The following is a 26,210-nucleotide window of genomic DNA, read 5'->3' on the forward strand; positions in this document are numbered from 1 at the left end:
GTATGTAGCATATAGTATGCAGTATGTAGTATGCAGTATGTAGTATGAAGTATGTTGTATGCAGTATGCAGTATGTAGTATGCAGTATGAAGTATGCAGTATGAAGTATGCAGTATGTAGCATATAGTATGCAGTATGTAGTATGCAGTATGTAGCATATAGTATGCAGTATGTAGTATGCAGTATGTAGCATATAGTATGCAGTATGTAGTATGCAGTATGTAGCATATAGTATGCAGTATGTAGTATGCAGTATGTAGCATATAGTATGCAGTATGTAGTATGCAGTATGTAGTATGAAGTATGTTGTATGCAGTATGTAGTATGCAGTATGTAGTATGCAGTATGTAGCATATAGTATGCAGTATGTAGTATGCAGTATGTAGTATGCAGTATGTAGCATATAGTATGCAGTATGTAGTATGCAGTATGTAGCATATAGTATGTAGTATGTAGCATGCAGTATGTAGTATGCAGTATGTAGTATGTAGTATGTAGCATATAGTATGCAGTATGTAGTATGCAGTATGTAGCATATAGTATGCAGTATGTAGTATGCAGTATGTAGTATGCAGTATGTAGCATATAGTATGTAGTATGTAGTATGTAGCATGCAGTATGAAGTATGCAGTATGTAGCATATAGTATGCAGTATGTAGTATGTAGTATGCAGTATGTAGCATATAGTATGCAGTATGTAGTATGCAGTATGTAGCATATAGTATGCAGTATGTAGTATACAGTATGTAGTATGCAGTATGTAGCATATAGTATGTAGTATGTAGTATGTAGCATGCAGTATGAAGTATGCAGTATGTAGCATATAGTATGCAGTATGTAGTATGCAGTATGTAGTATGTAGTATGCAGTATGTAGCATGCAGTATGCAGTATGTAGTATGCAGTATGTAGCTTCGAACACAGCCTAAGACAGGACGTAGAGTCACCTGGTTATGAGGTCATATTTTCAGAGGGCGCAGACGGTCGCTCTCTGGTGGCGTTCAGCCGGCAGACAGATTTCTGTCCGTCTCCACTGAACACAGGAGGAGTCGGGGTCTTAAAATACGCTTTTATTTACACTGTAAAACAAATACACTGTCAGCATCTTACAGAGAAGCAAAGATTAAAAATAATCTAACCTTATTTACAGGATAAAAAATTTAAACAATGGAGGTAAAATTAAGACGGCTTGATCTGAGAGCGGCCATTTTAAAGGCCACACAGCAAACGAATCAACATCAGGACTGCTCTTCATCCTCTTCCTCCTCTTCCTCAGTGGTCCAGGAAGCTGAAGATGCTCCTCTGAGGCGCCTTCATCTGGCCGGCAGGTTTGTTCTCCCTGCACAGCCTCTTCGCTGCCGGGCTCGCCGCCGCCGCCGCTCCCCTCTTCTTCATCACCTGAGGAAGAGACGTTCAGAGTTCAGCATCACATCTCAGGCTTCTGATGAAGGAAGCCAACATGTTGACAGCAGGGAAAACACGAACAGCGTGGACTCTGGCGCCGCCTGCTGGCCTTCTGATTCTGATGAGAACTAACAGCAGAGATCATATTTCTCCAGTTTTAGCTTCTCTTCATCGGCTCCCTGTTAAACTCAGAATAAAAATGTAAGATTCTTCTCCTCACATATAAAGCTCTGAATGACCGAGCTCCATCAGGGGTCCAGTTTAGTCCGGTCCCTCCATATGAAACCATCATTGGGCGACTTGGCGCCGACTCACCCGTTTCTGAGGCTCGTCTGCCGGCGCCTTCTCGGGGGACAGCGTCTGAAACAGGAAGCCTCGGGAGTTTCTGGGCGCCAGAGGGTTCCCCTCAGAGATGCAGGCCAGTTTCTGCAGGACGGACTGAGGCTGACTCAGGAGAGAACCCCTCCTCACCTGGAAGAAACCCCACACACACTCAGAAAAATCAAAAGACAGACATTTTATGGCCCAGCAGCTTCTTATCTACGGGCCGAGGCAGCATTACTGCAACAAGAGCCGGAAACCAGAGTTTATCTGATTAAAAAAAGCAAAAAGCAAAGAGAGGCAGCCGGAAATAAACTGAGGAGAAGAAATGAGACGCTCAGTGACTCACCTGTAAAGGCTGCGAAGGTCTCTGGAAAGGATTCAGAGCCGCGGTCGTCTTCTTCTCTGGTTGCGATGCTGCAGGAGGTTCTGGTTCAAACAACAAACCGTCCGATTATTGATACCAAACATTTCCTCTGACCCCGATCTGCTCAATCTGGACTTTATTTCATGTTTCAAGCCTTTGTAAATTATTCAGGTGCTCGATTATTCAGCTTCCCCCTGTTAGCCACTAGCTTCCCTCTGTTCTCCGCTAGCTTCCTCCTGTTCTCCGCTAGCTTCCCCCTGTTAGCCGCTAGCTTCCCTCTGTTCTCCGCTAGCTTCCTCCTGTTCTCCGCTAGCTTCCTCCTGTTCTCCGCTAGCTTCCTCCTGTTCTCCGCTAGCTTCCTCCCGTTCTCCGCTAGCTTCCTCCCGTTCTCCGCTAGCTTCCTCCCGTTCTCCGCTAGCTTCCTCCCGTTCTCCGCTAGCTTCCTCCCGTTCTCCGCTAGCTTCCTCCCGTTCTCCGCTAGCTTCCTCCCGTTCTCCGCTAGCTTCCTCCCGTTCTCCGCTAGCTTCCTTCCGTTCTCCGCTAGCTTCCTCCCGTTCTCCGCTAGCTTCCTTCCGTTCTCCGCTAGCTTCCTTCCGTTCTCCGCTAGCTTCCTTCTGTTCTCCGCTAGCTTCCTCCCGTTCTCCGCTAGCTTCCTCCCGTTCTCTGCTAGCTTCCTTCTGTTCTCCGCTAGCTTCCTTCTGTTCTCCGTTAGCTTCCCCCTGTTCCCTGCTAGTGTCCTTCTCAGCTAACAAGCCGACTGATTACCATCAAACTGCTAACGTGAAATGTTTCCTTGTGTTTGTTCCGCTCAGTGGACTCCACATGTGAACCGGCTGCTTTCTGCTGTAGCGTTGTGCTATCGTGCTAAGCTAACTGGCTTTTACAATGGACACACTGTTCAGTATTTTCCCTTTTCTTTTCTTTGAAATGCTCCCAAACTTTAGACATGTTTCCCTCTTTTCTCAAAAAGCTCTGTGTCCTCACAGCGTTTCTCTCTGAGTTCAGCATCTTTTCTGAGCGACACAAAGCTGAAACTTTGTAGGAGTCAGCAGAGCTCACCCAGACTCTGGTGGGACGTCGGCCGGGCCTCTGAAACCTGTTTAACCTGAAATAATCCTGTCCTTCAGCACCATGTGTCACAGTAAAAACCGTCCGTGTGAAACAGGGCGACCGCTGAGCAGAACGTGTTGAGTTAAACCGAGCAGATCATCCAGATTCAGCAGGATCTGAGTCGAGTTAATTGACTAGTTTCAGTCACGTTGTGTTTTTCTGATAAATCTGATAAACTCTACGGTTCCTCCCGTGAGGCGTCAGACTGACCTTTCCTCTGCAGAGTCTTGGCCGTCACTTTCTTCGCCAGCTTCATAAAATGACTGTCTTGGTCTCCGATCTTCTCATCGTCTGCATCCAGATCTTCCCCTATGTTGGCTTTCTGTTCGGACTGAGGAGCAGAAAGTTCACAACCCGCTCGCAGCTGGTTTAATTTCCCCGTTCACGCTGTGAAACATCCTACCTGCTCCCTCAGCCACTGCTCCCGCTCCAGCCTGGCCTTCCTCCTCTGGACCTCGGCCGTGTCCACATCCTCGTCTTCCTCGCCCTCTTCCTGTCCCTCCGCTCCCGTTTGGTCCAAGTCGAACCCATCGTCTGGAAAAATAAACAAACAAAATAAAGTTCTTTCATTTCTGTCATTTATTAAAGAAAAAAACAACAGTTTTTATAACAAAGACATTGGATCAGAACCCAAACAGTCGGGTTTTAGGACCATGTATGTTCTCAGCTAGCTTCCTTCCGTTCTCAGCTAGCTTCCTTCCGTTCTCAGCTAGCGTCCTTCCGTTCTCAGCTAGCGTCCTTCCGTTCTCAGCTAGCGTCCTTCCGTTCTCAGCTAGCTTCTCAGCTAGCTTCCTTCCGTTCTCAGCTAGCTTCCTCCCGTTCTCAGCTAGCGTCCTTCCGTTCTCTGCTAGCTTCTCAGCTAGCTTCCTCCCGTTCTCAGCTAGCTTCCTCCCGTTCTCAGCTAGCTTCCTCCCGTTCTCAGCTAGCTTCCTCCCGTTCTCAGCTAGCTTCCTCCCGTTCTCAGCTAGCTTCCTCCCGTTCTCAGCTAGCTTCCTCCCGTTCTCTGCTAGCTTCCTCCCGTTCTCAGCTAGCTTCCTCCCGTTCTCAGCTAGCTTCCTCCCGTTCTCAGCTAGCTTCCTCCCGTTCTCAGCTAGCTTCCTCCCGTTCTCTGCTAGCTTCCTCCCGTTCTCTGCTAGCTTCCTCCCGTTCTCTGCTAGCTTCCTCCCGTTCTCTGCTAGCTTCCTCCCGTTCTCTGCTAGCTTCCTCCCGTTCTCAGCTAGCTTCCTCCCGTTCTCTGCTAGCTTCCTCCCGTTCTCTGCTAGCTTCCTCCCGTTCTCTGCTAGCTTCCTCCCGTTCTCTGCTAGCTTCCTCCCGTTCTCTGCTAGCTTCCTCCCGTTCTCTGCTAGCTTCCTCCCGTTCTCTGCTAGCTTCCTCCCGTTCTCTGCTAGCTTCCTCCCGTTCTCTGCTAGCTTCCTCTCGTTCTGCTAGCTTCCTCCCGTTCTCAGCTAGCTTCCTCCCGTTCTCTGCTAGCTTCTCAGCTAGCTTCCTCCCGTTCTCAGCTAGCTTCCTCCCGTTCTCAGCTAGCTTCCTCCCGTTCTCAGCTAGCTTCCTCCCGTTCTCAACTAGCTTCCTCCCGTTCTCAACTAGCTTCCTCCCGTTCTCAACTAGCTTCCTCCCGTTCTCAGCTAGCTTTCTCCCGTTCTCAGCTAGCTTCCTCCCGTTCTCAGCTAGCTTCCTCCCGTTCTCAGCTAGCTTCCTCCCGTTCTCAGCTAGCTTCCTCCCGTTCTCAGCTAGCTTCCTCCCGTTCTCAGCTAGCTTCCTCCCGTTCTCAGCTAGCTTCCTCCCGTTCTCAGCTAGCTTCCTCCCGTTCTCTGCTAGCTTCCTCCCGTTCTCTGCTAGCTTCCTCCCGTTCTCAGCTAGCTTCCTCCCGTTCTCAGCTAGCTTCCTCCCGTTCTCAGCTAGCTTCCTCCCGTTCTCAGCTAGCTTCCTCCCGTTCTCAGCTAGCTTCCTCCCGTTCTCAGCTAGCTTCCTCCCGTTCTCTGCTAGCTTCCTCCCGTTCTCTGCTAGCTTCCTCCCGTTCTCTGCTAGCTTCCTCCCGTTCTCTGCTAGCTTCCTCCCGTTCTCTGCTAGCTTCCTCCCGTTCTCTGCTAGCTTCCTCCCGTTCTCTGCTAGCTTCCTCCCGTTCTCTGCTAGCTTCCTCCCGTTCTCTGCTAGCTTCCTCCCGTTCTCAGCTAGCTTCCTCCCGTTCTCTGCTAGCTTCCTCCCGTTCTCTGCTAGCTTCCTCCCGTTCTCTGCTAGCTTCCTCCCGTTCTCTGCTAGCTTCCTCCCGTTCTCTGCTAGCTTCCTCCCGTTCTCTGCTAGCTTCCTCCCGTTCTCTGCTAGCTTCCTCCCGTTCTCTGCTAGCTTCCTCTCGTTCTGCTAGCTTCCTCCCGTTCTCAGCTAGCTTCCTCCCGTTCTCAGCTAGCTTCCTCCCGTTCTCTGCTAGCTTCTCAGCTAGCTTCCTCCCGTTCTCAGCTAGCTTCCTCCCGTTCTCAGCTAGCTTCCTCCCGTTCTCAGCTAGCTTCCTCCCGTTCTCAACTAGCTTCCTCCCGTTCTCAACTAGCTTCCTCCCGTTCTCAACTAGCTTCCTCCCGTTCTCAGCTAGCTTTCTCCCGTTCTCAGCTAGCTTCCTCCCGTTCTCAGCTAGCTTCCTCCCGTTCTCAGCTAGCTTCCTCCCGTTCTCAGCTAGCTTCCTCCCGTTCTCAGCTAGCTTCCTCCCGTTCTCAGCTAGCTTCCTCCCGTTCTCTGCTAGCTTCCTCCCGTTCTCTGCTAGCTTCCTCCCGTTCTCAGCTAGCTTCCTCCCGTTCTCAGCTAGCTTCCTCCCGTTCTCAGCTAGCTTCCTCCCGTTCTCAGCTAGCTTCCTGGAGCCAGTGCCAGACTGGAACCTTCAGGAAGCTGTCAGCAAACACCTTTTCTCATCAGGAGATTGTTCGACGTCGGACAGTTTATATTTAAGATGGCTGCCACCTCCACCCCGACCACCAGGTGGCAGCAACAGCTACTTTTCTCCCGTCAACTCACCGATATTTTTCCAGCGGAAGCGGCGAGCTCGTCCCGGCCCGTCGGAGTGTAGATCCCCGTCGGCGAGGTAGCGCTCCTGGTACAGCCTGAGGCGGCGCTTATCATCGTCCAGGACGTGTTTCCTGAGAGAAAAACATTTGGAAAACTTTAGAAACCCTAAAGTTCTGCCTCCCGACACCAGAAACAGCAGCCGCAAACATCTGCCGGCAGCCGCAAACATCTGCCGGCAGCCGGCACTCACATGTGGATCTTGTTGACTTGGTCCTGCAGCTCTTCGTCGGAGGGCAGCTCCTCTAGGAGCTCGTCTTCCTCGTACTCGCTGCCGCCTTCGCCGTCCTCGTCGTCGGTGCCGTCGTCGCTGCCCGACAGCTCCGCCTCCGAGTCCACGTAGTCGATCAAAGTCCTGAGAGCAAACAGAAGCAGAGTTCTGGAGACCTTTCAGAGGAAATCATCGTTCTTTTTGTCCAGAACAAGATGGACGCCGTTCTCCCTCAGAACCTCCTCGGTGTTCGAGGATCAAAGATCTTTAAAAAGTGACGTTTAATAGAAAAGTAAAACCAATAAACTGATGTTAAAGCTGGAGGTTTGTTTTTAGTTTTATTCTTTAGTTCCTCCAGAGGCTGAAGAATAAAAGCGTTCCTCAGAAAACTCCATTTTAATAAAGTTACATTTGAATTTGTACATACATCTTCTTCTTCTTCTTCTTCTTCTTCTTTACCCGCTGGGGTGCGAACACACCCTGCATCTCCTCCTCTTCCACGTCTCCCTCGTCCTCCTCTTCCTGCACACAGAATCATTTCAGAAACTCTTCCAGGAGGCTTCGCCTCCAGATCTAAAGACATTTATTTACCTTCTCACTTTCCACATCTGACAGAAGGTGGAACTCGCAGTCCTCCTCTTCCTCTTCCTCCTCCTCCTTTCTGCTGTGCAGAGAAATCTCAGTCAGACTTTAGCATTCAGACCTTTTAAAGAAGGAGAGGAAACATGGAGGCCGTACCTGTCCTGTTCTGGTGAAGCTCCGGCAGCAGAACCTGAAACCAACAGCAGAGACTCAGCTAAATACGAGGAAACAAAAACACGGTGAGGCCAATGTTCCTTATTTTTCATGTTTCTGGGCAAACACACTGAGGACCACTGTGAGCAGCATCAGATGTGCACGCTGTGGCCTCACACCTGTTCAAAACCTTGGGTCATAGCAAGTTACATGGCTTATTAAAGGGACAGTTGGCCTCTTCTGACATGAAGCTGTGTAACATCCCATATCAGCAGCATCATTTCTGAACATCTTCTTACCCCCTGCTGCGTCCTGTGAGCAGAGTTCCAGCCTCGTTTTGGTGTTGATGAAGGTAGTCCGGCTAGTTGGCTGGGGTTTAAAAAATAAAGCGTCTTGCTTCTCAGAACAATATGCGTTCAACAGAGTAATACATTTGCATCACAAAATGGTTTTCCAGGAAAAAGTCAGAGCTCACAGTCTCTTGGCCCTATTTTCTCTCCCTTCGTATCACTGCCTGCTGTGCAGACCGAGCAGTCCCCTGCTTCTGAGCAGTGATACGAAGGGAAAGAAAATAGGGCCAAGAGATTGTGAGGTCTGACTTTTTCCTGGAGAACCATTTTGTGATGCAAATGTATTACTCTGTTGAACGCATATTGCTCTGAGAAGCAAAACGCTTTATTTTTTAAACCCCAGCCAACTAGCCGGACTACCTTCATCAGCACCAAAACGAGGCTGGAACTCTGCTCACAGGACGCAGCAGGGGGTAAGAAGATGTTCAGAAATGATGCTGCTGATATGGGATGTTACACAGCTTCATGTCAGAAGAGGCAAACTGTCCCTTTAAAGAGGCGAACTGTCCCTTTAAAGAGGAGAACTGTCCCTTTAAGGAGGCGAACTGTCCCTTTAAAGAGGTGAACTGTCCCTTTAAAGAGGCGAACTGTCCCTTTAAGGAGGTGAACTGTCCCTTTAAGGAGGCGAACTGTCCCTTTAAAGAGGCGAACTGTCCCTTTAAAGAGGCGAACTGTCCCTTTAAAGAGGCGAACTGTCCCTTTAAAGAGGCGAACTGTCCCTTTAAGGAGGCGAACTGTCCCTTTAAAGAGGCGAACTGTCCCTTTAAAAGAATCAAATCACGGCAGCAATTTTCATTAGTTTACTTTTAATATAAGTGATTTGGCCCACTTAAAATGAAAAAGACACAAATCTTGTTGTTCATCAGATGTGTAGTATATGTTATCTGTTATATGCGAGTCATGCTTTGCAGAGTAGACCTTTCTCACTCGAAAAAAGAAAGAATCCCCCCCAGTTTCACCACTTGACAGCCATTCCATCCTAAAAGAACCGCATTTCTTTTTTACTCGGTGAGTGGATGTGTCGCTGGCGCTGCCCGTTCATTTCGCCATGATAAGGGGCGTGTCTTAGCTCCTAAACTCCGCCGCACTGTTGTCAGCTAACCTGCACATCTTTATGGGCACATATGCAAGCACGATCAATGCTCTGATTGGCTGCATAGCGTAAGTAAACCGCATCATTGGCTGAACACCTGTCACTCACTGCGTTACAGTGAAAAGTGTTACAAAAAAACACTTTATTGGTCTAATTAATTAGATCTAGTATTAGATATTAATTAATACGTTTATGGTGAATTTTATTTTATGCGCTGCATAGATTTTCTTGTGCGAGCAGCTCAGAGGGAACATTGTTTGAGGTTATTCAACCCGCCTCCTCAGAGAAGGGGAGCAGACTCACCTGTACTGGGGAATTTGCCCGAGCAGAGTCCCAGCAGCTGATCCATGGTGTTGTCGGACGCTTCCTCCCGCCTTCCGTCCTTCCTCTTCCCCGTGTCCGTCTGCTCCTCTGCGGCCTGAGTCTGAGGAAACGCCCCCGAGCACAGCCCCAGCAGCTCGTCCTCCTGCGTGGCCCCGAGGCCCCGGCGGGAGCTGCCCCCCGCCGCCCCAAACACCCCCGAGCACAGCCCCAGCAGCTCCCCCATGTTGGCGTCCATGGCGTTCTCATCCAGGCTGTCCATGATCAGCTGCCTCTTGTGGGAGGGCGGCGCACCGGGCCGCGGCCCCACGTTCAGGAAGCCGTCGGCGTCCAGCAGCTGGGAGTCGTCTTCCAGAGAGAAGCGGCCCTGCGAGTCTCCGCCCAGGGGACCAGAAGCCCCGCCTCCCAGGGGCCCCGAGTCGGCCCCGGGGGACGGAGGGGCGTACAGGTCCTGCGAGTCCTCGACGGGGAGGCAGAGAGACGGCTCCGAGAGTTTCCCTGAACTCTGACGGGAGGAAGAAAAACTAAGTTTAGGAGGGAACAAATCAGGAAATCCAATTAAATAATTACTGAGCTACTCCAGCGTTCCCTCGATGTTTGTTCTGCTAGCTTCCTTCTGTTCTCTGCTAGCTTCCTTCTGTTCTCTGCTAGCTTCCTTCTGTTCTCTGCTAGCTTCCTTCTAGCTTCCTCCTGTTCTCTGCTAGCTTCCTTCTGTTCTCTGCTAGCTTCCTTCTGTTCTCTGCTAGCTTCCTTCTAGCTTCCTCCTGTTCTCTGCTAGCTTCCTTCTGTTCTCTGCTAGCTTCCTTCTGTTCTCTGCTAGCTTCCTCCTGTTCTCAGCTAGCTTCCTCCTGTTCTCTGCTAGCTTCCTCCTGTTCTCTGCTAGCTTCCTTCCGTTCTCTGCTAGCTTCCTTCTGTTCTCTGCCAACTTCCTTCTCAGCTAACAATCCTACTGATTTCCATTAAAATACTAACGTAAAATGTTCCTTGTGTTTGTTCCGCTCAGTGGACTCGATATGTGAACTGGCTGCTTTTCTCTGAGCTCTGATGAAGATTAAGGAGATTTTCTTTATTTCTTTATTTTTTTACAGCGACTTGTTTAAGAGCTCCCAGCTGAAATGCTGCTGTAACAGAAAGCGCCGCCTGCTGGCGTTCAGCACGATGTGCGACAGTAAAAACTGTCCGTGTGAAACAACTGAGCAGAACGTGTTGGTAGGAGTTAAACATCTCACGTTATTCCATCTCACCTTGGAGGCCGAGCCCAGGAAGCTGGGCCGGGAGAAGCAGGTGGAGGGCGAGTGGAAGATGGAGTTGGGGACGCCTCGTCCCACGGAGCGCTGGTTCGTGACGGGCTGGTACGAGGTAATCATGGACCCGGCCAGCTCGAAGCTGCTGTTGTGGCTGTTGTCCTTTAGGGACTGAGTGTCGTCCTCCTCTGGAGACGACGACAGAGAAGTGTTAGCAGCGATAAACATCTGGATCATCTGTCAAACTGAGCATCGGTCTCCTGAACCCACCCATCTTATTGCTGCCGTCGTGTCCAGCCGGTCCGGACCTTCTGACGCCGTCTCTGCAGGGAACAGAACCACTCAGTCAGCATCACAGCACAGCTCTGATATAGCACGTATAAAAGCTCTGATTCCATTCGCTCTGATCAGACGTATAAAAGCTCTGATCTGACGTATAAAAGCTCTGATCTGACGTATAAAAGCTCTGATTCCATTTGCTCTGATCAGACGTATAAAAGCTCTGATCTGACGTATAAAAGCTCTGATTCCATTCGCTCTGATCAGACGTATAAAAGCTCTGATCTGACGTATAAAAGCTCTGATTCCATTCGCTCTGATCAGACGTATAAAAGCTCTGATTCCATTCGCTCTGATCAGACGTATAAAAGCTCTGATCTGACGTATAAAAGCTCTGATTCCATTCGCTCTGATCAGACGTATAAAAGCTCTGATCTGACGTATAAAAGCTTTGATTCCATTCGCTCTGATCAGACGTATAAAACCTCTGATTCAATACGCTGTGATCAGACGTATAAAAGCTCTGATCAGACGTATAAAAGCTCTGATTCCATTCGCTCTGATCAGACGTATAAAAGCTCCGATCAGACGTATAAAAGCTCTGATTCCATACGCTGTGATCAGACGTATAAAAGCTCTGATTCCATACGCTGTGATCAGACGTATAAAAGCTCCGATCAGACCTATAAAAGCTGTGATCAGACCTATAAAAGCTCCGATCAGACGTATAAAAGCTCCGATCAGACCTATAAAAGCTCCGATCAGACGTATAAAAGCTCTGATTCCATACGCTGTGATCAGACGTATAAAAGCTCTTATTCCATTCGCTCTGATCAGACGTATAAAAGCTCCGATCAGACGTATAAAAGCTCCGATCAGACGTATAAAAGCTCCGATCAGACGTATAAAAGCTCCGATTCCATACGCTGTGATCAGACGTATGAAAGCTCTGATTCCATACGCTGTGATCAGACGTATAAAAGCTGTGATCAGACGTATAAAAGCTCTGATTCCATACGCTGTGATCAGACGTATAAAAGCTCTGATCAGACGTATAAAAGCTCTGATTCCATACGCTCTGATCAGACGTATAAAAGCTCTGATCTGACGTATAAAAGCTTTGATTCCATTCGCTCTGATCAGACGTATAAAAGCTCTGATCTGACGTATAAAAGCTCTGATTCCATTCGCTCTGATCAGACGTATAAAAGCTCTGATTCAATACGCTGTGATCAGACGTATAAAAGCTCTGATCAGACGTATAAAAGCTCTGATTCCATTCGCTCTGATCAGACGTATAAAAGCTCCGATCAGATGTATAAAAGCTTTGATTCCATTCGCTGTAAAAGCTCTGATCAGACGTATAAAAGCTCTGATTCCATTCGCTCTGATCAGACCTATAAAAGCTGTGATCAGACGTATAAAAGCTCTGATCAGACGTATAAAAGCTGTGATCAGACGTATAAAAGCTCTGATCAGACGTATAAAAGCTCCGATCAGACGTATAAAAGCTCCGATCAGACGTATAAAAGCTCCGATCAGACGTATAAAAGCTCCGATCAGACGTATAAAAGCTCCGATCAGACGTATAAAAGCTCCGATCAGACCTATAAAAGCTCCGATCAGACCTATAAAAGCTCTGATCAGACCTATAAAAGCTCTGATTCCATACGCTGTGATCAGACGTATAAAAGCTGTGATCAGACCTATAAAAGCTCTGATCAGACGTATAAAAGCTCTGATTCCATATGCTCTGATCAGACGTATAAAAGCTCCGATCAGACGTATAAAAGCTCTGATTCCATACGCTGTGATCAGACGTATAAAAGCTGTGATCAGACCTATAAAAGCTCTGATCAGACGTATAAAAGCTCTGATTCCATACGCTGTGATCAGACGTATAAAAGCTGTGATCAGACCTATAAAAGCTCTGATCAGACGTATAAAAGCTCTGATTCCATATGCTCTGATCAGACGTATAAAAGCTCCGATCAGACGTATAAAAGCTCCGATCAGACGTATAAAAGCTCCGATCAGACGTATAAAAGCTCCGATCAGACCTATAAAAGCTCTGATCAGACGTATAAAAGCTCTGATTCCATACGCTGTGATCAGACGTATAAAAGCTCTTATCAGACTTATAAAAGCTCTGATCAGACTTATAAAAGCTCTGATCAGACTTATAAAAGCTCTGATTCCATATGCTCTGATCAGACGTATAAAAGCTCTGATCAGACGTATAAAAGCTCTGATTCCATACGCTGTGATCAGACGTATAAAAGCTCTGATCAGACGTATAAAAGCTCCGATCAGACGTATAAAAGCTCTGATTCCATACGCTGTGATCAGACGTATAAAAGCTGTGATCAGACCTATAAAAGCTCTGATTCCATACGCTGTGATCAGACGTATAAAAGCTGTGATCAGACCTATAAAAGCTCTGATCAGACGTATAAAAGCTCTGATTCCATATGCTCTGATCAGACGTATAAAAGCTCCGATCAGACGTATAAAAGCTCCGATCAGACGTATAAAAGCTCCGATCAGACGTATAAAAGCTCCGATCAGACCTATAAAAGCTCCGATCAGACCTATAAAAGCTCTGATTCCATACGCTGTGATCAGACGTATAAAAGCTCTTATCAGACTTATAAAAGCTCTGATCAGACTTATAAAAGCTCTGATCAGACTTATAAAAGCTCTGATTCCATATGCTGTGATCAGACGTATAAAAGCTCCGATCAGACGTATAAAAGCTCTGATTCCATACGCTCTGATCAGACGTATAAAAGCTCTGATCAGACGTATAAAAGCTCTGATTCCATACGCTGTGATCAGACGTATAAAAGCTCTGATCAGACGTATAAAAGCTCCGATCAGACGTATAAAAGCTCTGATTCCATACGCTGTGATCAGACGTATAAAAGCTCTGATCAGACGTATAAAAGCTCTGATTCCATACGCTGTGATCAGACGTATAAAAGCTCTGATCAGACGTATAAAAGCTCTGATCAGACGTATAAAAGCTCTGATTCCATACGCTGTGATCAGACGTATAAAAGCTCTGATTCCATTCGCTCTGATCAGACGTATAAAAGCTCTGATCAGACGTATAAAAGCTCTGATTCCATACGCTGTGATCAGACGTATAAAAGCTCTGATTCCATTCGCTCTGATCAGACGTATAAAAGCTCTGATTCCATACGCTGTAAAAGCCCTGATCAGACGTATAAAAGCTCTGATTCCATACGCTGTGATCAGACGTATAAAAGCTCTGATCAGACGTATAAAAGCTCTGATCAGACGTACCCGGTGCGAGAGCACGAGCTGCCGGGGAACAGCATCAGAGTGCCGTCTGTGGTCATGAGGTCAGGGGTCGGCGCCGCAGGACTCCTGATGGCCACGCTCCCGTCCTCATCCTCCGCGCCGTCGTCACCTCCCAGCAGGTCGTCCACGCCCTGAAACACGGCGCCGCTCAGTTATTAAACAGTTATCAACTCGTCTAAATAAGCAACCCACTCGTCTTCCTACCTCCTCCTCCCCCGACTCGTCCGTCATATCTTCCTCCTCCTCGTCCTCCTCCTCCTCGCAGTCCTCGTTGTCGAGGCGCTGCAGCTCGGCCTTGCGTTCCCTCTCCTCCTTCCTGCGCTGGGCCATGGCGAGCTGAAGGCGCTGCTTCAGAGTCAGCAGCTTCTCTCCTTCAGAGACGAGCAGGTGAGCTGTTACAGGTGTTCTCTGAGCTAGCTTCCCTTGGTTCTCAGCTAGCTTCCTTCCGTTCTCTCAGCTAGCTTCCTTCCGTTCTCTCAGCTAGCTTCCTTCCGTTCTCTCAGCTAGCTTCCTTCCGTTCTCTCAGCTAGCTTCCTTCCGTTCTCTCAGCTAGCTTCCTTCCGTTCTCTCAGCTAGCTTCCTTCCGTTCTCTCAGCTAGCTTCCTTCCGTTCTCTCAGCTAGCTTCCTTCCGTTCTCCGCTAGCTTCCTTCCGTTCTCCCCTAGCTTCCTTCCGTTTTCTCAGCTAGCTTCCTTCCGTTCTCTCCGCTAGCTTCCTTCCGTTCTCCGCTAGCTTCCTTCCGTTCTCCTCTAGCTTCCTTACGTTCTCCCCTAGCTTCCTTCTGTTATCTCCTAGCTTCCTTCTGTTATCTCCTAGCTTCCTTCTGTTATCTCCTAGCTTCCTTCTGTTCTCTGCTAGCTTCTAACTCGCCTTCATCACAAACTGAACCACAACGCGTTTACAGACCTGGTTTGGCGGGCGCCGGCTCCTCTGCGCCATCTTTAACGGTGACGGTGAGGGACTCGGCGCGCAGCTCCTCCTGGCCTGAGGGGGCGCTGTCTTTGCGGATGACGCTGAGCTGCACGGTGCGCTCCCCCTGCGGCGGCGCGGGCGCCTGAACGTGTCGCAGGTAGCGCTCCTTCAGAGCCTTCACACCTGGGAGGAGACGACTCGGGTGAGACGGACGCCAGATTCTGACTAACCGACGTTCTGACAGCTGATGACATCATTCATCTCCAGCAGACTCCATTACTGTAACGCTCTTTTAACTGGACTTCCCACAAAGAGCATTAAACATCTGCAGCTCATCCAGAACGCTGCTGCTGGAGTTTTAACCCGGACTAAGAGATCTGAACACATCACAGCAGCTTTAAAATCTTTACTCTGGCTTCCAGTCAGTCACAGAATAGATTTTAAAAGCCTGCTGATGGTTTACATCTGTGATCTGTTCAGAGAATATAAAGCCAGCAGAGCTCTGAGATCCAAGGACTCAGGTCAGCTGGTCCAGTCCAGAGTCCAGACTAAACATGGAGAAGCAGCATTTAGCTGTTATGCTGCCAACAAGTGGAACAAACTGCCAGTGGAGATTAAACTTTCACCAAATGGAGACATTTTTAAATCCAGGTTAAAAACATTTCTGTTCTCATGTGTCTATGCATGAAATCTGCACGCTATCTTTGAGCTTATCTGGACTGTTGCTGGTTTTTAATCATTTAAATTATTTTATTTGTTTCTCTTTATATTCTTTTATGTATTTTTAATGCTTCTTCCACTCCCTGCTGCAATGCTTTTATTTTATGTGAAGCACTTTGAACTGTTTGTACATGAAATGTGCTACAGATAAATTAGATCATGACTCACCGGGGTTGGCCTGAGGCGGCTCCAGCTGAACGAAGGCTCCATCATCCGGACACAGCCTGGCCACAGGCGGGGGGTCCAGCCCGAGCTCCCTCAGCCTGCTCCGCCGGTCCCTCTTGGGCCTGGTGGCGGCTGCAGGTTCTGACGCCGCCTCCTGGAGCTCAGGTGCTGCTGCGGGCTGGTTCTGCTCCGGGGGCTCAGCGGGGCTTCCCCCCTGCAGACTCTCAGAGAGGTACAGCATGGGGCCCGACTCCTGCTCCGGCTCCGGGCTCTCTGGGTTTCCTCCGGGCTGGCTGAGGCCCTCCTGCTGTGGGGACGAGGTGGCTGCAGGCTGAGGTAGAGACTGGACCTGAGGGGGAGGAGCCTCCTGCTCCGTGGGAGCGTTTACAGGAGGGGGCGGAGCCACCGGCGTCTCCAGCATCATCACTGAATACTTTACGGATCTGAAAACAGGAAGATTTGGTTAAATTATCGTGAGAAAAGAATCAGAAGATGAATTCAGGATGTCCAGCTGCTCTCATTCCTCAGCAGGCTGGAGGTGATAATGCTTTGGGTTTAAATGCTACTTATTTATGGCTGATCCATCCTCAGATGTGGCCATTTCTACTTGTGCTCATATTTACTTCAACAACGCCATGGCGGGACCTCCCGGCCGGACTCTCTTCTTGAAGAACTGGTCGATGGTCTTGGGCTCGGGGATGTGGTACGGCAGTCCGATGGTCGACTCTGCAGAGGAACGAGAGACGTTCAGCTTCAGATCAGAGGAACGAACCTGTGAACTCAACTCAAACTTTATAGAGCACATTTAAAAAACAACCGAGGTTGACCAAAGTGCTGTACAGGATAAAAGCTGCATTAAAAGGTAAAAGTGACTCAGATAACGCTGCCGTTCCAAGCAGTTAAAAATCAATAGATACTAAAACACAGTGCAATCAGGGTTCCTACAGGTTTCTTCAAGTCAAATTTAAGTCTTTTTAAGACCATTTATAAAAAAAATAATAATACCCATATCACGGCCTATTTCAGACCTACCGGCAAATATTTATTATTTTTTTTAATTTGTTCATTTATTTCTCAAACAAATGAAAGTGTGGACTGTGTAAAGCATTGATGAAACATTGCAGCATAGTAGTAGTAAACTCTACAACACCACAGCACAGACAACAAGCCAAACAGAGGTGTGAAAACTCAAAGAAAATTTCAGCAGACCACAAAAAAGTTTAACTGACACAGTTAAGTTGTTTTTTAACATGTTAGCTAGCTACTTATTCCATGCTGGGAATATGGGGAGTAGAGAGAACTATAAATAATGAAAATCAAATAAAAAATGAGAACATAGAATATCTCATCGAACATAAGAACGGACGGTGATTTGTTTACCTTGGACACCAGTTCCTCTCTAATATACACAGCTAAACCAAACTTGGCTATGTACGCCGTTTTGTCGGGACCACGAGTAATTGTGGCAGCGATGTCGGAATCGGGGAACATGCATTTAAAACACTCTGAAATACCTTTGTTTCCATTATATGAATGGTGTTTGGTGATTGTGTTAGGAGTCCACAACACCTCTGCTTTCATGGTTGGTGTGGACCAAAAGCTGTTCGCAGATCTACTCACAGTTAACGTGTCTGCTAGCTCAGATACATTAATAGCTAACTGGCTAGCGTTGGCCGGTTGAAACACCCCGGCGATGGAAGGAGTTTGATCCTTCGCTTTGATATTATTCATTTGCTTGGAGGACTTGGCGTGAGACTAACGCCTTCAGCCCATGGTACCAAGCTGAATCCTCTTTTTGCACACTGTGCAAAAAGCCTCGTATACATTATTGTCCACTGGTTTTAACCAGTGACAAAATGATTATTTCTCGCGCCACGCTTCATTACATTTACATTTCCCCATAATCCCAGCAAGAAATGGGAAGCAAGGACACGCAAACAAATGTTAAAAAACAACATAACGGCGTAGTTAAACCTTCTTGTTTTCTGCTGAGATTTGCCTTGATTTCTCACGCTTCTGCTTGGCTTGTTGCTGTGGTCTGTGTCAGTGCTGCAGCAATGTGATCGGACCCGGGCGGAGCGGCAGCGTTCTCAATGATTGGTTCCGCCACTCTTCATTTAGGCTACGTTATTTAGGCTTTTCAAAATAACAGTAGCCTAGTTGACAAATGAAACGTTTGAGGAGAATGCGATACGGAGAAGTTACTGCACAAATTTTAATACCCAGATATCAAAATTCAAGACTTTTTCAAGTCTTTTTAAGGTATTATTTCCAAATTCATAAATTCAATGCTTTTAAGACTTTTTAAGACCCCGCGGGAACCCTGGCAATAAAATAGAATAAAATAAGGTCAAATAAAATAAAGATGTAAAACAAATCAAGGTTATCAGCAGAGAGTCTACTTAAATATGATTAAAAGCCTCAAAAGATCCTGCAGATGGAATGTGCCGGGGAAGGTTATTCCAGAGCCGAGGGGCCGCTGCCACAAAGGCTCGGTCACCTTTGGTTTTGAGTTTTGTTTTAGGGGGGGCCAGTAGGAGCTGATTGGAGGATCTCAGTGATCTGGCGGGGGAGTATGAAGGAGCTCGGTCAAATATTGAGGGGCTAAGCCATCAAGAGCTTTAAAAACTAACAATAAAATTTAAAAATCTATTCTAAAAGGAACTGGGAGCCAATGCAGCGAAGCTAAGACCGGGGACATGTGGTCACGCTTTGCGTTTAGCAGTGAGGAGGCGGGCCGCTGCGTTTTGTGACGGTGTGCGGGGTGAACTGACCTCTGACCAGCCTCTGGGACTCGCTGTGCAGCTGCTTCATCGCCTCTCTGCTGGCACGAGCAGCTTTCCTCTCCTGCAGACGCCACACAGCCACAGGAGAAGTCTTTACGACACGTTTCAGAGTTTCTGAGCGTATTAAAGGCAGAGTTTGGGTGCTGCTTACCGTACGCTGAGGCTTCTCCGGCGCCTCTTCCTCCTCCTCGTCTTCTTCGTCAGAATTCTGCAGCGACATTAAAGATCAGACCCTGTTTTCACATCCTTTGAGCGGAGCTTCATGAATGAGTTGCATTCTCACAGATCCTTTCATAATACAATATAATGTAAATTACCCATATACCCTATATTTCTTATTGGTCTGCTCAGTTAAATTTATTTAGTTATTTTTACCTTTATTGTTAAATGTACAAATCTGTTTTTATTTAGTTTACTGATGTTTATTATTATTTACCCTACTCTTCATACTGTAGATTTGTATATAGCTGATGTTTATTCTCTATTTTTATTATATTTGCTTGTTTTTCTGTACGCTGTTGCAACACAATAATTTCCCAAATTGGGATGAATAAAGTATTTATGCATACCTGGCGTTTTCTCATCTTCTGCTCGACTGCAGCTCGGATGGCGTCCAGGGACTCTTCCTCCTCCTCTTCCTCACCCAGCCCGGTATCGAACAGGTCCGAGTCGCCCAGCGGACACCCGCTGTCGTTCAGAGCACGAGGAGGCGGCGCGTCCTGAGGACACCACAACATTCACCGTTTTATCAGCCTGAAACATTCGAGCTGAAGGTCGTTTCAGACGGTTAAAAACAGAACTCACTTCTTCTTCTTCTCTCTCACAGAAACGCTCCTTCTTCTTCTTCAGTTTCTCCACCGCCTTGCTGCTCTTTTCCTTTCTCTCCCGATGTCTCCGACTCTTCCCTCTCTTCTTCTGCTCCTTCTGTACTTCCTCCTCGCCCGTTTCTTCCTTCTTCTTCTCTTGTTCGCCGTCTTCACTGTCAGAGGGGGCGTGGCTTATTCTCCTGCTCTTCCTGTTGTCCTTCTTCTCCGCCTCCACCGTCTCCATCTCCTCTCCGCTGGACGCAGATAACAGCAGAGCTTCGGCCATGTTGACGCTCCTCTCCGCCTCCTCTTCCTCGCTGTCGCTGTCTCTGATGGCGTTGCGGCGAGGCTTTCTGTGAGCTGTGATGTCTTCATCGTCATCAGACTCTGAAAAACAAACCAGACATCTGAATCTAATGAGGACTCCATCATTCATCGTATCGGAGACAAACATCCACTCAGATTTCAGATACAGTGGGGAAAAAGTATTTAGTCAGTCACCAATTGTGCAAGTTCTCCCACTTAAAAAGATGAGGCCTGTAATTGACATCACAGGTAGACCTCAACCACCAGAGACAAAATGAGAAAAATAAATAAATAAATAAAAAATATAAGAAAATCACATTGTCTGATTTTTAAAGAATTTATTTGCAAATAAGGCTGGAGACAGAGGAAAGGAAGAAGTTACAGGTCCGCGACAGCCAGAAATCTTGCTTGTTTGTAGGTGACCAAATACTTATTTTCCAGCCTTATTTGCAAATAAATTTTGTGGATTCTTTTAAGAAGCAGATGAAGACATTCTTCTTTAGACAGGCTTTTAGTTGATTGGCCCGATGTCACCTTTTGTACCCATATATGAACTTTTTTTCTCTTTGTAATTTTGTTTTACTGTGTAAAGCACTTTGTGATTTTTATCTATGAAAGGTGCTATATGAATAAAACCTCTTCTAATGTGATGTGATGCTGCTCGGTGGCACAAAGGACCTTTGGAACTGAACTATGATCCAAACCTGAGAGTCAAACATGAATTAAATCGTTCTGTTTCGTCTCTCCCCTGTGTGCTGTCGTACCTGGAAGGTTTTCTCCTTTGGCGGCCTCTGCGACCGCCTCCTCAGCTGGCGAGCCCATCCCGCTGTCCGAGTCGCTCTCCGGTGCGGTCGGGCCCACGGCCGGCGGCACCTCTGCCTGATGCAACAACATAAAACACAACTTAGGCTGCCTGGAGCCTCTCTGGTGCAAACTGGAACGTGATGTTAAAGCTGTAACACTCAGGGAAACGTCATCTCTCTGAAGCAAACACGAAGCACGTTTACGTGGCTGATAAATAGCACGGCTCCTGGATCAGTGTTTAAACCGGATCCAGTTAAAAACATCAACACTTGGACTAGTTGGATCTGGATTAACGGTAATATTCGGGTTAGTTAAAACCCAAACCGTCCTCATATCCCACAAAGTCTTCAACGCACTTTTGTAATTTGTTAAACATCTGCTCTGAAAATCCAAACCTGGGTCATTTCACAGTTTTTATCCCACTTTCAGAGCACAGGTCAAACCCAGACTAAATGGTCATATAGAGGACAGAGATGCTTTTAAAAACACGGTTTGTGATCTTTTAAAGCTTTATTCTATCATTTCATCGCTTTTTGGACTCTAAACCTCTTCAGGTCAAACAGCATAACACTCACACCGGCCAGATCTGGAACAGAATACCCCAGATGTAGCAGAGACTCTTTAGAAAACAGTTTCTGGGTGGTTAAAGCTTTCTTTTTTCCTTGGAAATGCAGTTAAAAGTCAGCCAGATGGCACCCTGCAGCAACCAAACAATGGCTTCCTCTCCCAGCATGCACAGCTCCCTGAATGTTAGCTTAAACACTAAAAAAAAAAAAAAAAAACTGTACTCTGCTCTCCATTAACAGCCCATTTGATGTCGGCTTGGGTTCGTGTAAAGTTTTAACAGTGGTCATCTGATTAGAATACTATACTGATAAAAAAATGAATGAATTAAAGCAGATTGAGTCTAGGTTATCTAGTACTAGGGTTGCCAACTCCCTGAAAAATAAATAAGGGACACCTCATTAGAAGGGTCGACCGAAACCGATTGCCTTCACCCTTCCTGGCCTGGAAACAATTTTTTAACAATTTGACTCGAACCTGAATTGAATTAGATGCATATTTTTGAGTGACATGAACACATGGAAAACAAATTATTATCCAGCAATTCACTTTAATATAAAATAACAAAATTAGCTGAATAAAATAAGTATCTTTCTTAAAGGAGAAGTTTTTTTTTTTTTTACCTGTGTCTTTATTTCACCAATACTTTAAGACGAATGAATGAAAAAATGATTTCCCCCCGTTTGAGTAAAAGTACTGTTGCACTGTTAGCGCATAGCTGCCGTGTTATTGTTATTTTGTAGCAGAGTGGTGCAAAAAGTCTACATTAAGTGGTTTCAGAGTTACATGGTTCTGTAAAAGCATTCAGAAAACAATACAGCGATGTAGTGATATTAGAAAATGTAGTTTGTACTTTTAAAAGTAAGTTCTTCAGTACTTTAACTTGAGAGTAAAATTGAGTATGCTGCTTTGTTGTCTTCTGCTATCTTCTCAGTAACTCCTCGACCAATGGGATGACAGCGTATTCTCGTGTGTGAATATGCTGTCATCCCATTGGTCAGTCAGAGCAGGACAGGGCCTGGGAAAAAGTTTACCGTACATTTTCATATAAAGCCCCGTTATTCCTTTCCATTGGCATGATACTGACTATTTTTAGACTCTCACAGTAATACGGGACAAAGTGCGTCCCTTTTAAGCTCAATACGGGACGGTTCCGTTTTTCAAGTGACGGTTGTCAACCCTAGCAAGTAGCGATTCTAGCTAACCTAGCCGGAGAAGCTAAGTGGCTAATGCTAACCCTAAGCGCTCTTTAACAACACTTTAACTGAATTAATCACTGGTTTATAACAGATAATATGAGTTCGTTCAGCCTGATAGTGCCCCCGTATACCAGCTGATTATATATATATATATATATATATATAAATATATATATATAGCTGTGGTGGCCTCCTCACCTGCTGCTGAGACCCAGCCAGGCTCATCTTTGTCCCCGGGTTGCTTCACCTCCTCCAACAGACTAAAAACCCGCAGAGGCGCCGAACCGTCGCAGTCGAAAGGACCGTGTCCGCGTTTACAGCGCTATTTCAGTGACTTAATCAAACATTTATGCCTCGTTCAGCCGCTCCGCTCCCTCTTCCTCCCGCCTGTTCACTCACCGAATAGAAAGTTTGAGCTTTCGCGCGCCGTGACAGCTGGCCCGCAGTTTTTCATCAATCCGCCGCTTCCTGCTCTGCCATTGGTCCATTTGAGACTCTTGTATCCGCCCACTGTGGCGTCACGGTTGAGCTGAAACACGATTCGATCACCGGGAGAAGTGTGGACGGGCGGGGTTAAAGGGTTTTCCCTGAATAACAAAGGGAAGGTGGTGGGTTGTTGTCACTGTGGCGGCTTACAGGTGCAGAAAAAAGAGCGCTCCGATCAAAAATCACTCAGAGGAGGCTGTGAATGGGACTGATTAAAATGCTAAAGATTAGATCATTTATTCAGGAAAGCCACTTGTTTTAAACATTTTTTGTTATCTTCCATCTCTGATTATTTTTTACATATACATATATACATATATATTTTTTATTTTACTTTATTTTTATTTTTATTTTTACTTGTCTGTATGCTGCAACTGCAAAGTAATTTCCCAGCTGGGATGAATAAAGTACTTCTATTCTATTCTATTCTATTCTATTCTATCTTTAGAATTATCTTTCTAAAAAAATGAGTTAAAATAGACTTTTACAGACCAAACTGTCTACCTTCCATATTTTCTATGGAAATTTAATATACAAACACAACTTTACACCAACTGTTGTTGATCCTGATCCACATAAATGATCTGATCAGGGTCTTGTTGTTTCACATCATAAATTCAGAGCACTGATTCAGAAACAAATGGGTTTAAATCAGTTCTTAATTCTGGATTTCTCAGTTTAATAAAATGTCACACTGTCCAAAACTAAACTATCACTCAGTAATATTCAGCACATAAATCCACTCCTGATGGTCGGCTCTCCCACTGAAACACTGACCCTCAGCCTCCTGGTTCACACCTGAACTCCACCACCTCAGAGCCAAAGGTCGTCAGCCACGCTTCATACTGAGCAGATTTAATCACAAGCATTATCTCCTCTTCTTAAAGGGACAGTTCGCCTCTTTAAAGGGACAGTACGCCTCTTAAAAGGGACAGTTCGCCTCCTTAAGGCGGTAGCATGGTTGCCGCGTCTGTCACGGCGGTGGTGGACCGTGACGTCAAAATGGCGTTTCAGGCCTGGCGCTTGCCTTGAAAAGACGGCGCAGCGCGTTGTCGTGCACCAGTCGATTTTTGTAACTTGGCGGCGCCGAGCACAACGAACCGGATGGACCGATGTGAGACCAGGCTCAGTGAGGAGGTGCGTTTGTACAGCAGCTGTACGAAACTGCAGTGAAACAGCACAGGGAGCACGTAAACTCCCCAAACTGATGCACAGAGATGGGCAGAACTTTGGGGAAAGAGGGAGAGTTCTGTAAGAATGTGTGGAAGCAGCTACGGGACAGATACGTGAAGGCAAAGAAGAGGGCAGAGACTCTGTTGATGCCGGGGGCTTCAAACCTTCACCTCTTTTAACTGAATTAAAAAATTAAAATGATCCGAAAACTGCAGCAGTATCATTAATTACAGTATTCTTGCTCTTGACAGCGGCATTGTTTTCTTCTCCACTTTCGTGGTTGTAGAGTAGAGGTAACCTTCACGCAGCAGCGCCACCTCTGTGACGGAGAAAATTGCAACTACTGGCGCGCAACGACTTGCGCCACTATATAGGGTCCTATGGCGGGCACAAACTCGTGACGTCATCAACACCGCTCGCGCGAGCAGACGCAGCAACCATGCTAGAGCCTTTAAAGGGACAGTTCGCCTCTTTAAAGGGACAGTTCGCCTCTTTAAAGGGACAGTTCGCCTCTTTAAAGGGACAGTTCGCCTCCTTAAAGGGACAGTTCGCCTCTTTAAAGGGACAGTTCGCCTCTTTTGACATGAAGCTGTGTAACATCCCATATCAGCAGCATCATTTCTGAACATCTTCTTACCCCCTGCTGCGTCCTGTGAGCAGAGTTCCAGCCTCGTTTTGGTGCTGATGAAGGTAGTCCGGCTAGTTGGCTGGGGTTTAAAAAATAAAGCGTTTTGCTTCTCAGAACAATATGCGTTCAACAGAGTAATACATTTGCATCACAAAATGGTTCTCCAGGAAAAAGTCAGAGCTTTCCTTTCCTTTCCTTTCATTTTGTTTTCTTTCCTTTCCTTTCCTATCCTTTTGTTTCCTTTCCTTTCGTTTCGTTTCGTTTCCTTCTCTTTCCTTTCCTTCCCTTTCCTTTCCTTCTCTCTCCTTTCACTTCCTTTCCTTTCCTTTCCTTTCCTTTCCTTTCCTATCCTTTTGTTTCCTTTCCTTTCGTTTCCTTTCCTTCCCTTCCCTTTCCTTTCGTTTCGTTTCGTTTCCTTTCCTTTCCTTTCCTTTCCTTTCCTTTCCTTTCCTTTCCTTTCCTTCCCTTTCCTTTCGTTTCGTTTCGTTTCGTTTCGTTTTGTTTCGTTTCCTTTCCTTTCCTATCCTTTTGTTTCCTTTCCTTTCGTTTCCTTTCCTTTCCTTTCCTTTCCTTCCCTTCCCTTTCCTTTCCTTTCCTTTCCTTTCCTTTCCTTTCCTTTCCTTTCCTATCCTTTCCTTTCCTTCCCTTTCCTTTCTTTTCCTTCTCTTTCCTTTCCTTTCCTTTCCTTTCCTTTCCTTTCCTATCCTTTCTTTTCCTTCTCTTTCCTATCCTTTCCTTTCCTTCCCTTTCCTTTCTTTTCCTTCTCTTTCCTTTCCTTTCCTTTCCTATCCTTTCTTTTCCTTCTCTTTCCTATCCTTTCCTTTCCTTCCCTTTCCTTTCTTTTCCTTCTCTTTCCTTTCCTTTCCTTTCCTTTCCTTTCCTTTCCTTTCCTTTCCTATCCTTTCCTTTCCTATCCTTTCCTTTCCTTTCTTTTCCTTCTCTTTCCTTTCCTTTCCTTTCCTTTCCTTTCCTTTCCTATCCTTTCCTTTCCTTTCCTTTCCTTTCCTTTCCTATCCTTTCCTTTCCTTCCCTTTCGTTTCCTTTCCTTTCCTTTCCTTTCCTTTCCCTCTCCTTTCCTTTCCTTTCCTTTCCTTTCCTTTCCTTTCCTTTCCTTTCCTTTCCCTCTCCTTTCCTTTCCTTTCCTTTCGTTTCCTTTCCTTTCCTTTCCTTTCCTTTCCCTCTCCTTTCCTTTCCTTTCCTTTCCTTTCCTTCTCTTTCCTAGCCTTTCCTTTTCTTTCCTTTCCTTTCTTTCTTTCCTTCCCTTTCCTTTCCTTTCCTTTCCTTTCCTTTCCTTCTCTTTCCTTTCCTTTCCTTTCCTTTCCTTTCCTATCCTTTCCTTTCCTTTCCTTCCCTTTCCTTTCGTTTCTTTCCTTTCCTTTCCTTTCCTTTCCCTCTCCTTTCCTTTCCTTTCCTTTCCTTTCCTTTCCTTCTCTTTCCTTTCCTTTCCTTTCCTTTCCTTTCCTTTCCTTTCCTTTCCTTTCCTTTCCTTTCCTTCTCTTTCCTTTCCTTTTCTTTCCTTTCCTTCCTTTCCTATCCTTTCCTTTCCTTTCCTTTCCTTTCCTTTCCTTTCTTTTCCTATCCTATCCTTTCCTTGTCTTTCCTTTCCTTTCCTTTCCTTGTCTTTCCTTTCCTTTCCTTTCCTTTCCTTTCCCTCTCCTTTCCTTTCCTTTCCTTTCCTTCTCTTTCCTTTCCTTTCCTTTCCTTTCCTTGTCTTTCCTTTCCTTTCCTTTCCTTTCCTTTCCTTTCCCTCTCCTTTCCTTTCCTTTCCTTTCCTTTCCTTCTCTTTCCTTTCCTTTCCTATCCTTTCCTTTCCTTTCCTTTCCCTCTCCTTTCCTTTCCTTTCCTTTCCTTTC

General features: G+C 46.3%; 1 protein-coding gene across 3 annotated transcripts; it reads right to left on the reverse strand.

The window, feature by feature from the left end:
* Nucleotides 1-1,054: 1,054 nt before the first annotated feature.
* Nucleotides 1,055-22,747, reverse strand: clspn (claspin). Of its 3 annotated transcripts, none has more exons than XM_075449969.1 (24): nucleotides 22,470-22,747; nucleotides 20,268-20,382; nucleotides 19,196-19,584; nucleotides 18,961-19,110; nucleotides 18,543-18,599; nucleotides 18,380-18,452; nucleotides 16,229-16,331; nucleotides 15,609-16,048; nucleotides 14,715-14,903; nucleotides 14,014-14,180; nucleotides 13,792-13,940; nucleotides 10,474-10,526; nucleotides 10,204-10,391; nucleotides 8,942-9,464; nucleotides 7,199-7,232; nucleotides 7,052-7,124; nucleotides 6,888-6,982; nucleotides 6,443-6,604; nucleotides 6,202-6,323; nucleotides 3,605-3,735; nucleotides 3,412-3,532; nucleotides 2,074-2,153; nucleotides 1,719-1,874; nucleotides 1,055-1,397 (listed from the first exon to the last, which is right to left on the reverse strand). In XM_075449969.1, exons 2-24 carry the CDS (start codon nucleotides 20,323-20,325, stop codon nucleotides 1,272-1,274), a joined length of 3,639 nt encoding a protein of 1,212 aa, XP_075306084.1. In that variant the 5' UTR covers nucleotides 20,326-20,382; nucleotides 22,470-22,747; the 3' UTR covers nucleotides 1,055-1,271. The 3 variants fall into 3 exon arrangements, with proteins under 3 accessions (XP_075306084.1, XP_075306083.1, XP_075306082.1); XM_075449968.1 differs by having other exon boundaries at nucleotides 7,052-7,121; nucleotides 22,269-22,747; XM_075449967.1 differs by having other exon boundaries at nucleotides 22,269-22,747.
* Nucleotides 22,748-26,210: the final 3,463 nt, after the last annotated feature.

This window comes from Odontesthes bonariensis, chromosome 18, assembly GCF_027942865.1.
Source record: "Odontesthes bonariensis isolate fOdoBon6 chromosome 18, fOdoBon6.hap1, whole genome shotgun sequence".
Classification (NCBI taxonomy): Eukaryota; Metazoa; Chordata; class Actinopteri; order Atheriniformes; family Atherinopsidae; genus Odontesthes; species Odontesthes bonariensis.

Coding starts and splice junctions, on each gene's coding strand:
- clspn (XM_075449967.1), bottom strand. CDS start 22,295: ATGAGCCTGGCTGGGTCTCAGCAGCAG. Junction 2,154..3,411: donor CAAGACTCTGCAGAGGAAAG/GTCAGTCTGACG, acceptor TGTTTGAACCAG/AACCTCCTGCAGCATCGCAA. Junction 1,398..1,718: donor CAGACGAGCCTCAGAAACGG/GTGAGTCGGCGC, acceptor TCTCTTCCTCAG/GTGATGAAGAAGAGGGGAGC.